Here is a 12549-nt window from a genome sequence, read left to right on the forward strand (position 1 = left end):
TATAGATAAAATTTTGCTGACTTGGACACCCAGTGGGAGTGCCACGTATCATGCCACGTCAGTAAAAACGCCACTAAAAATGTGTATATGTTGTTTTTGAAAAGAAATGAAAGGTGGTGCCCTAAATCGTCACGTTTTAAAGGTTGTGTTATTTTTTCAATTTCGTGTACAGGTGATGATTTAATATGTAATTAACTCAAAAATCATCTTGGAACATATAAGTGATGTTTTTTTTAAAGCGTATTGTTGATATTTTTTAGTTTTTATTATATTTGTTTTATTCTAAATGGGTTTCACCCTTTATGGGTTCTAGCTTCTTCTTCATTTCATTAGCTTTCTGTCTCCGGCGTTTTTCGATGACTTCTCTAACATCTTCAATATTTGCCTCGATATCTCTGGTATAGTCCGGTGTATTGGAAGATTAATTTTATAGATCTAAACGTTTTCAACTTACTAGAGTTTAGACTGTTATACATCTATGACTTTTATGTTGTATTCGTTCAGATTTATAATTCTTATTTTCATTTATAATTGTACTTGGATGATCTTTAATGGTTATCATAAAAAATGGACTTTAAAGTTACATTTCTTGACTATACAGTCTCTAATACATAGAGCCCCCAACCTATTCAGTTAGGCAGTTTCAACTTGTTCACTTGGATTTACATACATTTCTTATAATCAAACAACAAAATAATTTGATGTTTGAAAGTATACAACAACTGGACAGAACTCACGTCCAGGTTATGATCATCAATCATCATATGCTGCTGTTGTCAATTTTTAAATAGACAATGCAATTCACAAAAAAAAAAGTAGAATAAATGTTATTCGTGCTGCACATCGACAAGTTACAAGTTCTCCTTCATATTGCAAACCTAGGTCAGTAGTGGTTCCGTTAATCCCTTTCGAATTTGAACCATTTCCAATTTGAATACATAGTTTCTTCTTCATCAAATGGTAATGTGTTGCTTAGAGGGTCTGCGGACTTACGAGGAGCTAAAACCGCAGGTAGCTTTTTTCTGTACTTCCGTGCCATCTCTTCTGCCTCTGCAAACACTCTCTGCGTAAAGAATACGGTACTTTTATCAAATTCTCTTGTACTTAAATTAAAATGAGATCTAACAAATGGATTAGGAATTTTTTTGAAAAATAATTCACCTCTTTGTTTGATATGAAAAGGCCTGGCTCGCTTTCAAGGTCAGCAATACTGCATGCCACACAAGGAATTTTATTATTTGGAATTAAAACATACACCATGTAATATTAGACAATGTACAAGGCGATGAATAATAGCATAAGTAGAATAATACTCGACGCATGCTATGCAAAATCAAATAGCCTGGGTCATTGAATTTTGAAGTCCATCTGATTCTCTAAAAGACAAAAATACATAGCCAATCCAAGATGTGGGCAAGGGGTGCAATATAATAATTTATCCTTGAACATTACTATGAAGAGGAACAAGAGACATACGAGTAAAAGAGACCATGGTGGGATGACCTTAATGAACTAATGGATCCTGAAGCTACGAAATATACAAACGCACACTTTTTGTTGTAGGACTTGATAAGGACATCATATAGGAAAAGTAGGATATTGACTAGAACAACCGGCAATCTGGTAACTAGTGAAGTGGTAAAATCAAACACATTGATTTTGTTATTTGAATCAGAATTTCCTTATAAGTTTTCGACTCCATTCAGCAAGCAGAAACTCGCTTTCATAATTATACTACCAAAACTATGCTTCATCATCCTATTTACTAGATTGATGGTGGTCAAGTAATATTTTGTTAGTCTTCTCAAATTACCAATTCACCAAATGTTCGTGAACAAACAATCACACATGCCCACCTCATATTCAAAAATATAATTTACTAAATGGGATAGCTAAGGATCAAACTCTAAGCTCTGATACCATGTCAAATAACTAATTCATCTAAAAGTTCATACTGTTGAGATTTGGGTGAAGCTTCATCTATAGTTTTATTATCTTAACATTCTGATAAGAGCGCACACCTGTTTTCTAAGACAAAAACCATATAAAATGAATTTATTTGACCAAAAACAATTTATCTACAATCCCATGTTCTCTTCCATCCTTTCTATCATTTGTACACAATATTCACATGTAAAGACTTGTACATGTACATTTCCTTTTAGAGTTCCTTTCCGAAATTACTTTGTAATATAAATGGATTGTGAAGATATACGAGGCAAATAAAAGCAGAGGGTGAAAATAGTAAGGAAAATATTGAGTACTCAATTACCTGAGTGAAATTTTATCAGGAAAATCTGACTTCACAACCAGGACTTTAACCTTCTCATCAACTTTAAGTAATTCACTAACATCAGTAACTCGGTTCCGACTGATGTTAGAGATATGCACCAGCCCACTGTGAAGCATCAACAAAATTTTAAGATACTTGTATACGGATGATGAGTAACAAAGTGTAGCATCTTTTAGCATACATTTGCAAACAATCTTCAATAAACATTAAAACTGATGATCAGAAAAGTGTACAGCCACTTATTCTTAAAGTTCAGAGCAACCGTTGCTTATCCCGAATCTTATATTGGGAATGGATCATGGACATGAAAAAAAAGAGTGAAACTTAATGTAACAATGTAAAGTTTCTAGAAACTTTAAAGTGCTCCCTAACTGTTTACTAGAAGTGCCCAAAATTAAGGCAAAATTGCCGATTGACCAAAAGGTCAATCAACATGCGTACTAGCCTTTGCAGATTTTATTTTGAGTATAGTCATGACTGAAACTATTGTCAAATTATGCCAATTGTCAAAGATTTTCTGAGTGTTTCAAGCTGTTCTTCAATTTATAAAACATCTGACAAACACGCACATGTATATAACTTCTTATGGTAACATAAATGGAATATCAAACTCGCAAGAGCAATTTAAGCTTTAAACAGAACATTAAATGAGATAGGTCTGCAAAAAGAAAGGCATTGCTCACTCACCTTCGGTTAGTTCCCCCAATTCTTACTTGTGCTCCATATGTAAATACTTTCCTAACAATTCCTTCCAGAAGTGTTCCTTCCCGAAGGTTTAACCTTTCCTGCAATTATAAATTTATAAAAAGTGAAGAAACCTCTTCTCCCAACAAAAGTTAAAGATGAAATCAGATCGAATTAAGCGCTAATATTACAAACAATGAAAGAGAAAAAGGTAAAACAGACTGGCACATGGCAACTCACCCAAGCTTCCCTTTCGCTCAATACCAGCTCATTGTTACTCTCATTTATTCGAATAATCAGTACATTTGTTCGGCGACCTACCTATACCATCAGAAAAAAGATAACTCTTAGAGCAAGAGAAGGAGAGGCAGAAGCAGTGAGGATTTCAAAAGAAGCAAATAATGCATGACTGTAGATGAGCACAATACAGAAAAATAAAAACCTTAACTTTTTTATCCTTCTGCTCTAGCCAGAATGTCACATCATTTCATCGTATAAGATAATTTAGTTGCTTGACTGAGCAAGACTATGAATCTTAAACACTTTTCAGGGAAGCATATCATATATGCTGCAAATTAATTAAATCTGGATCGAGCATCATCCATCAGCTCCAACAATCAAAAATTTGAACCTTCTCCTAACTATAAATAGTTGTTACTTATTAAGGCACAGAGCATAACAAATGCAATTCCAGCACAAAACATTGTGTATTTCACATAAGTTTCAGTGTAATCTAGCCATGAGTTCTTTGTCTTCCCCAACTCATGCATGATAGCGCAACTATCAAATAATAAAAAGCACCATGCTTAGAGAAAAGCTAAAAAGAAACTTAAGACGATTGCAATATACATTATCTTTCAACTCCTTGAAGTTGTTCACTCTGTTCACTAATTCAATCTTTGGAAGGAAAGCTCGCAATCCCTGCAAAAGCCAACTCTAAATATTAACCGATGACAGTTGATGCTTGTTTTCACATGGAAGCTGAAACAATCAAATAAAAGGAACACAAACCTCGATTCTTGTAAGCAACCCTCCTGTATTCCACTTTGTAAGTTCAACCTCAATAGGCTCATTCAGCTCTTTTATCTGACATAGTACATACACAATAAAATGTCAAAAGGAATTGCGATAGTCATTTCAAGCTGATTGCTGACAAGTGACTGCTAAAATGTTGCAAGGAAATGTATGCATCGGCGGACCATAAACTACAACATAATTTCGTAAAATAGAATTAAAAAGAAATGAAAAATTATAACAATTAATATGCAAGCTCAGAATGCTGCATAAAAACTTAAGTGAGAAAAGAACCTGCCTCGCTCGATGCCAAGCTAGACGGCGAAATAAACGTCTAGTAGAAAGCAACGGCCTGCCGCTCAGTGTCCTCCCAAGAACCTCTGCAAACAATATAGTTCCTGTCTCCACAACCGGCCTTCCTTGCCCTGATCCCTGGCTCAAGGCAGCCTCATCCTTAATTATTCCCATCTTCCCTCTAACCATAAAACTCTCAGCATCCTTCTCCATATCACACAACAAATAATCCATCTCTTTGTCATACAGAGGCAGAACCTCCTTTGTCAGCATTGTACCTAGCAAATCTGCCCCAACATTTACATCTAGCTTATTCTCATTACCAGAAACCACAACACCTACAACAAAATCACCCGGTTTCGGCTCGTAATAATCCACAATAACCTTCTTAACTTCATTATTCTCATTACTAACCTCTACTGCAACATCCAATTCACTTTCCTCTTCCTTCACTTCTCCTAATGAATCTTTAGTCTTAAAAAATTTCAAAAAAGGGGCTAAAGCTTCATCAGTGTCAATCTTTTCAGGTTCTTTTTCCACTTCTACACTTAACCCATTATTTAAAGCTACTGGAGATGGCTTATTTAACAATTCAAGCTCTTCATTATCTTGAATTCCATCATTTTCCTGCCTCTCAGGCAATTGGGCACTTGAAAATTTATCCAAGGCGTCATCTTGAGAGCAAAATGAGAGATGGGTACCTCTCAAAAGTGAGATATTCTTAGAAAAAAACAGACTTTTTATGGACCCAGCAGAGGATTTTATGTGTTTGTTATGCACAGAAGAGACAAGGAAATTGGTTCTATGAAGTGGTAACGAGAAGGTATGAAGAGATAAAGACTTACAAGGTTGAACCAAAGTGTGCATCTTTGATAATCCGGTTCAGTTTGCAGTTCATGTCATGAGCTAAGCTTCTTCTGTTTCCAAATTGCAGATTTTTTGTTTGTTTTTGTGCATACACAAAGCTGTTATATGTTTAAGACTTCAGAGAAATTGGGCTAAAAGATTGAAGAGTTTGGCTCGGCAAGTTTGGATTTGGATTGTAGGATAATTACTGGGCTTCACTGAAATCTACTAAAATTACCAATATATCCAAAATATGTGGGCTTCACTAAAAAATTAGGAAAACATTTTTAAAAGCTAACACAATTGCAGTTATAGGTGATTGAGGAAAATAATTTCATCCAACACATAATTCTCCAATCTCACCAAAAATTCTCTTCGGCAAAACACAACTCAATTTCTTTTCTTTTTTTTCTCAGATTTTCGGCACAAACCTATCTATTTTTTTAGATCTCCGATGAAGAACCAGATACGTCAATTTGTTTGTCTCCGCTTACCCATCATCATGCTTCATCTCTGCTAATTTGTTCGTTTCCGCATATGTCGATCATGCTTCATTTCTTTTTTTTTTCTTTTTTTAATCACTGCATGATAATATTATGATATGATTATGATAAGGTTATGATAAAGGTTATGATCAAGTACGTACAATAATTTTATATTATACAATTATGATAATATTATGATACAGTTATGATAAGTTTATGATAAAGGTTAAGAATAAGAATAACTATTTTTATAATATTAATTAAACGGTTTGATTTAATAATTTATTATTTAATAATTTTATAGTAAGAATAACTATTTTTTATACTATATGTTAATTAAAATTTAATTTTTTAAATTATTAAAAAGTTGAATAATTTTTTCTAGTTTTTTTGAGATAAATGATATTATCGTTTGGCTTATAAAAAAATTTAAAAAATTCGGACCATATCATACTTGTTCATGGGCATGGTTCGGGCCGAGCCTGTTGAGTTTTAGTATTTTTATGTGAGTCTGAGTCCGATCCGAACACAAATTGAACTTCATATTTGTTATCCAAATGTGGCACTTTCTATATGCGAGTTCGGGCTAAATGTTTTCGGACATATATGAGAAATTGTGTATAAATAAAAGTTCGAACCTGCTCATAAAATTGTGGAGTTTTTTCGGTTTGGACTCAAGCTCGGACCGGATTTAAAATAAAAAGTTAGTGTCGAAGCCCCCACACCCATTAACTGGTATGGACAATAAACATGTATACTATGTTACCCGGACTCTCTATTTTGGTATTGCCGTACTCGTGTTGGCACGACATAACACGAATACAGACATGGGCGCGGAATCCATATTAGATCTGTCGAAATACAGTCAAACACTTGAGGTTTAAAAGAAAAACTTATGAAACGATTATATTATTGTAAATTGAAGGTGGTTGAGAATGAAAAATGAAACTAAAGCAGTAAGATACGGTTTCAAAGTTGTTTCAGTTGGCTGGAGATAGCAGAAAAAGATAAGCGCCCAAACGTTTGCAAAATAGAAGAAAAATAAGAAGTGGCGTGATTGTCTTTGTTTAAAATATAAATATAGGTCTTACAAATAAGCTTTTTTTTTATTATTATTATGAGCTTATCTTGTTTAGTGTTTTGTCATTTGTGCACAATGTGACATATATTAAAATATAAACTTAATAATATTTATAATTTGACGGATCTCCATATCCGTGTCTTATTTCGGACCCGTATTTTCTTATCTTGAAAATTGAATATTATCGAATTGGATATGCGGATATGTGTCCGACTTGAACACCCGAACTCAAATCCGGGTAACACAGCAGGTATGAAATAAAATTCCAGTTCTCCAACATTTGTATGAGAATGCATAGTTATAACTGTATGAGGCGACTTTATTTGATCAGATGCGGCCAACAATGGTGGACTTTCAGAAATGATATGAAGCACTAATAATCATTTTATCTTTTGAATGAATGTGATATCCTCATACACTACTACTCTATGAAATGGTCACGTTAAATATTATTTACATACACTCACAAATATTACGTCATCCTAACGTCAATCACCCTTGCTCTAATCTTCATTTCAACAAAAACTTAAAACTCCAATTCAGACCTAACCCAAAATACCCAATGGCGGAGCCAGACATTAACGATAATTAAATTTGTTTTTTAATTAAGGATTTCGATTCGAAATTCTATTGAGGGACCATAAACATTATCTAACACAACCAAGTGTTTTTTATGTTATACGCATCAGATACATCCTTCCAAAAGTTTTACATAAATATACAATTTAACATCAACATTTAAACTAATGATAAGAATCATTCATGTTACATAACCTCGAATGGTATGGTACTTCACGAATTGTAAAACTCTAGATAATATGTTTTTTTTCTCTATTTTTCTTTTATTTTTTATATTGATTTGAACGTCGATTGAAATTTTAATATAATTATATAACTTAAATAAACCGAATTCAGTCCAAAATGCGTTGAAAAATATAACTCCAAATGATCTAAGTTATAAAGACTCAAAATAATACAATCCAATTACACCTAACTTTGACTCATTTGTACCTCCAACTTAAAATGACCCAAAATAATCAACATAATTCAATTCAAATCCACCAAACTTTGACTCATTTGCACCTCTAACTTAAATACAAATTTTACTGAGATAATAGCATGAGCTCTTAGATATATTTTTTAAGTCAAATAATAATTAAATTATTATTTGTAATTTTTAATAATGTTAAACAATAAAATTTCAAACAATTTAAAAATAAACAAATAATTTTATTTATATACTTAGTATCCTAAATATCATTCTCTCTCTAAAATGTTACCGCCTAACTTCTCCTCTCTACATCCTCCATTGCCACTACATATTTGAGATTGGTGAGGCGGTGATCGTCAATTTCTGTCCTGATTATAGCCGTTTCTTCACCCGTACGTATAATATTCGTATGTTTTTTTAATGTTTTTTTGGCATAATAATTTTCTATGGAGGAGATTTGTTTGTTTTTATGGTTTGTTTACAATGGTAGTTGTTATATTTGTGTGTGTTTCGAATTTGATCAAAACATTATTGTTCTGGACGATCACTTATTTAATTTTTGGCGAATTCAGTTATTTAGTTATTTTTTTATCCATCCAATTTTTTTTATTATATTTCAAATTTGTTTATTACAAATTTCTGTTGATTTCAGCAATTTTTATGATGATTCGAGCCAGTAGACAAAAGGAAAAGAAATATGGTCTTGCAGAGTTTAATTTGGATAGAAGAATATTGTCTTTGAACCGGCCAATATGACATATAATCACCACATTTCAAAGGAATAATTAAGGATGAAAACAAATAAATTCTAAAGAATAAGAAGAGAATTGGAAAATTAAAATAATTTAACAAAATTAAAATGATAGCCTAATTTAATAATTCAAAGAATTAAAACTATTATCATTTTGTTAATTTTATCTAAATTTTTATTTCATCCATCATAGTGTGAGCTTAATATTATTCAAGTGCCTACTATTAAATAGCTGCATGGGTCACTAATCTATTTGTTTGTTGCCATAGACATATGAGACCATTGGTTCGGGTTTTCAGTTGAGCTTTAACTTTTATTTTTTTTTAAAAACTCCATTTAAATATTTGGTGAATTTTTAAAAATTGATAGTAATTTTTGAATTTTTAACAGCTGTAGTTTGAAGATCTTTATTGCAAAACTTTTTACCAACAATTAATAGCTGTTTTAATATTATTAATTATTTAGACAAAATTATTCATATTAAATTATAAATTTAGGTTATGCATTGCTAATTATATTCGATACCCAGATTTATAAAATATTTATAAAAATATCTTTCTTTTTTATCCAACGTTTACTCACCGTAAATATATTATGAGTATAATATAAAAATACTATAAATACATCATAAATACTTTATAAATACATCATAAAATACCAATAAAAAATACACCATAAATACTTTATAAATACATCATAAAATACCAACAAAAAATAAAAAATACACCATGAAGGATACTATTGAAATTAAAAAGATGATTTAGAAAATAAAAAAGGTACGTTATGTATAATTATATTTAAAAGATAGATACCGCTTTAATTGAAATTTTTCAAAACTGCCCTGAGAAATTTTCCCAAATAACTATATTTTTAAAAAAAAATTATCAATTTAAAAGTTTAAATGTTTATGTGAGCTTTCATTGTAAATTTATTCTAGTTAAGTAAAATAAAGTAATTAAAATTGAAGTTTAAAATTGTGTATCAATAATTTTTTTTAATATCATATAGGTAAAAGATACAAAAAAATCCTTGATTTTTTTTCAAAAGTAAAGATCAGCCCTTTTACTTTTTTGGACACAATTAAGTCCTTGTGTTTTTAAAATTGAACAATTAAATTCTTATTGTTTTAAAATCGAATTAAACCTTTTTATTTTACTTTTGGGACACTTACCCCCTCAAATTTTCGGTAAATATTTTAAATATTAAAATTATTTTTAAATTTTTTTCCTATATGATTATGAGAGACATGTCAGCCATTAACGAGTGTTTCTAATGATGATGGATCAAAGGGGTTATTTGTTCTATTTGGAAATAAAGAGGGTTTAATTATATCCCAAAAGGTAAAAGGACCGATTTATACTTTTGTAAAAACTATGAGGACTTTTTTTTGTACCTTTTGCCTATCATATAAATAAACAATAATTTTAAATTTTAAACTAATATAATCATTATTTTACTATCTGAACAAAAAAAATACAATTCAACAAAAATATCTAGGTAAAGATAAGAAAGGCTGATTCATTTTAATTGGATTAGATATATGGTTCATATTGTCTCTCGGATGTCTTGTCTCTAAAGTAGAGATCACTAAATTGGAATGGTATGGAAGAATATATGCATACAGTTAAATTTCCACAAGAAAAAAGTCATCTGGGAATAGATAGTGTATCCCATACAATCATTAGTTTTTTTTTTTTTTTTTTTTGCCTTTTGGCTTCTAAAACATGCATATCAATATCCCTTGTTTGGCCTTTTTTGCTTGGAAAAGAAATATAATTGCATCAAAAATTGCTTCCAATTTTGACTTGTATATGCCCATAAGGTAACTCCTTCCTACCATTATTTAATGGTAAAGGAAATGACCGAATTTAATTTACGTTTTATTACATAACAATAAGAATGAATTTGAATTCAAAAATATTACATTATCAAATATGAATTTAAAATATGTAGATGATAATGAAAAAGGGCGCCGCGTCTGGACGGGCGGAATAGATGAGCGAAAAGTACCATGGAGTGAGGAAGATCCCGAGTCTCATGTAAGACAACTAAATGCACCTCGAGGTGCTGCCAAGGAACTGGGGGGGGACCATGTAACCGGTTATATTTATTAAGATACAACACGTTATAAAATAATTACTAATCATATTTGATATACAAAATACAAACACGGTATGTTTATAATATAAGATACTTTTACAACATGCTACTTATAAACACGTTTATCTATATAAGCCAACGCTTCCTTGTTATGAAACTCTTTCGTATATTAAATTGTCAATCTTAGCTTAAATAAGCTATTTAGAAACAGCGATGTTTTCATCAACAAGGCCAAAAACATATTACTCCAGCCCCTAAAAAGAACCCGAAGCTATTTCAACTTTTACATTAAAACCATAAATTGCCAGATAAATTGATAGAAGACCAAAATCTTTTAACATCATCATACTGAAAATCAACATGATTGACCTACATAGATTGAAAACGGAAGGGCTTAGGATGAGTGCATTTAACTAATTACAGGTCAACAAAATAGAGCGATGATCGCACTAGAGCATTACACTCAATGAATTTGCAAAAGGCTAGCTCATTATTATTTATTACTCCCTCCGTCCCAAATTAATAAACAGTTTAGGCAAATACAGTTATTAAAAAATTTATAAATTCTAGATAAAATAAGTTAATATATGAAAAATACCATGTTTGCCCTCATTTGATATAGTGATAATTTTTATCTTTTTATGATTTTAGTTGTGTTTCCAAAATATTCCCTATAATTAATGAGGATATATTGACAATTACTTATTAAAGTAAATATCTAGTGCCTATAATTTAGGACAAAAAAACTTGAAATAGTGCTTATCAATTTGGGACGGAGGGAGTACAAAGCTAATAGTCCGGAAAAAAATCTCCATTTTTAGCCTATTTTTATTTATACACTGACGTAGTAAAATCGCCGATTTGATCTAAATGCATACATTTCATTTTTAATTGCATCCTCAAACATCAAAATTCACACCTTTTTAACCTCAATAGCATCCTCATGTATCAAATTAACCTCTTTTTCAATACTTTATATTTTAATAAATATTCTAAATAGTCTTTAATTTCACAATTAAAATAAAAAAATTATTCTTCTTTAAAATTTCAAAAAACCTATCATATTTATTGATAAAAAAAAATATAAAGTATTTATCTCAAACTTTTATACTTGCCCGACATTAATTCCAAAAATTTAGATCTATAATTAATATTTTTAATTAATCTTAATTATATATATTTAATTTTTTTATGAATATATAGATATATAATTAATTCAAAATTTTATTAAAATAAATAAATTAAATAATCTAAACTCGACATTAGAATACATCGCTTCCCCTATACTCTCGCCGGCAGTCCCTCAACGATCCCTCCGACAGTGGTCAAAGTGTCAGAGTTAGTTTGAGAAGACGAACTCAAATTTGAGGACAAAGTCTGTCTGGGTGCGTACTCAGATGGGGAATCTGAGGATGAACCCAAATGGGATTCGCTTGCGTTCATCTGAGGACAAACCCCATCTGGGTTCGTCCTCAGATCTGGGTTCGTCTTCTTAAACGAACTCTGACGCTCCAGCTATTGCTTGAGTGGTGGTAGAGGAAGGCTGCTAGATCATTTAATTTATTTTTTTTAATAAAATTTAAAATTAATCTATAATTATGATTAATTAAAAAACGTTAATTATATATCCAAAATTTCCGAATTAATCTTGCGGCGATGAGGTCGAATAAAGGCGGGTTATAGATTATTATATCAATATAATATTTATTTGTATTAAATAAAAAATTATTATTAAAATTTATTTTTTGAGGGAATTTTTTTATTTTAAATATAACAGTAAGCGCTATTTAGAATATATATTAAAACATAAAGTATTGATTTAAATTTTTTTAAACTGAAAAGAGGTCAATTTGATATTTAAGTGTGCAATCGAAAATGAAAGATGTGTCAAATCATCAATTTTACAACGTGAGAGTGCAAACGAAATAGGAGATAAAAGGTAGAGGTTTTTCCAAATTATTAACCTTATTACAAAGTACTCTATCAAGACGAATAACAATTCTTTGGAAA

At 30.8% G+C, this 12549-nt stretch overlaps 1 protein-coding gene across 1 annotated transcript; it reads right to left on the reverse strand.

The window, feature by feature from the left end:
• Positions 1 to 555: 555 nt before the first annotated feature.
• LOC126664825 (protein PIGMENT DEFECTIVE 338, chloroplastic) lies at positions 556 to 5257 on the reverse strand. Its single transcript, XM_050357387.2, has 8 exons — positions 4286 to 5257; positions 3989 to 4063; positions 3827 to 3898; positions 3218 to 3298; positions 2981 to 3078; positions 2273 to 2398; positions 1162 to 1210; positions 556 to 1063 (listed from the first exon to the last, which is right to left on the reverse strand). The coding sequence occupies exons 1-8, from the start codon at positions 5150 to 5152 to the stop codon at positions 899 to 901; spliced, it is 1533 nt and encodes a 510-aa protein (XP_050213344.1). The 5' UTR covers positions 5153 to 5257; the 3' UTR covers positions 556 to 898.
• Between the last annotated feature and the right edge of the window lie 7292 nt (positions 5258 to 12549).

Source organism: Mercurialis annua, linkage group LG1-X (genome assembly GCF_937616625.2).
Source record: "Mercurialis annua linkage group LG1-X, ddMerAnnu1.2, whole genome shotgun sequence".
Classification (NCBI taxonomy): domain Eukaryota; kingdom Viridiplantae; phylum Streptophyta; class Magnoliopsida; order Malpighiales; family Euphorbiaceae; genus Mercurialis; species Mercurialis annua.

Excerpts from the sequence above, each read along its gene's own strand:
- LOC126664825 (XM_050357387.2), bottom strand. The coding sequence starts at position 5,152 with ATGCACACTTTGGTTCAACCTTGTAAGTCTTTATCTCTTCATACCTTC. Across the intron at positions 4,064-4,285 it reads CTTGGCATCGAGCGAGGCAG|ATAAAAGAGCTGAATGAGCC; the intron begins GTTCTTTTCTCA and ends GTACTATGTCAG. Across the intron at positions 3,079-3,217 it reads TGAGCGAAAGGGAAGCTTGG|GAAAGGTTAAACCTTCGGGA; the intron begins GTGAGTTGCCAT and ends TTATAATTGCAG.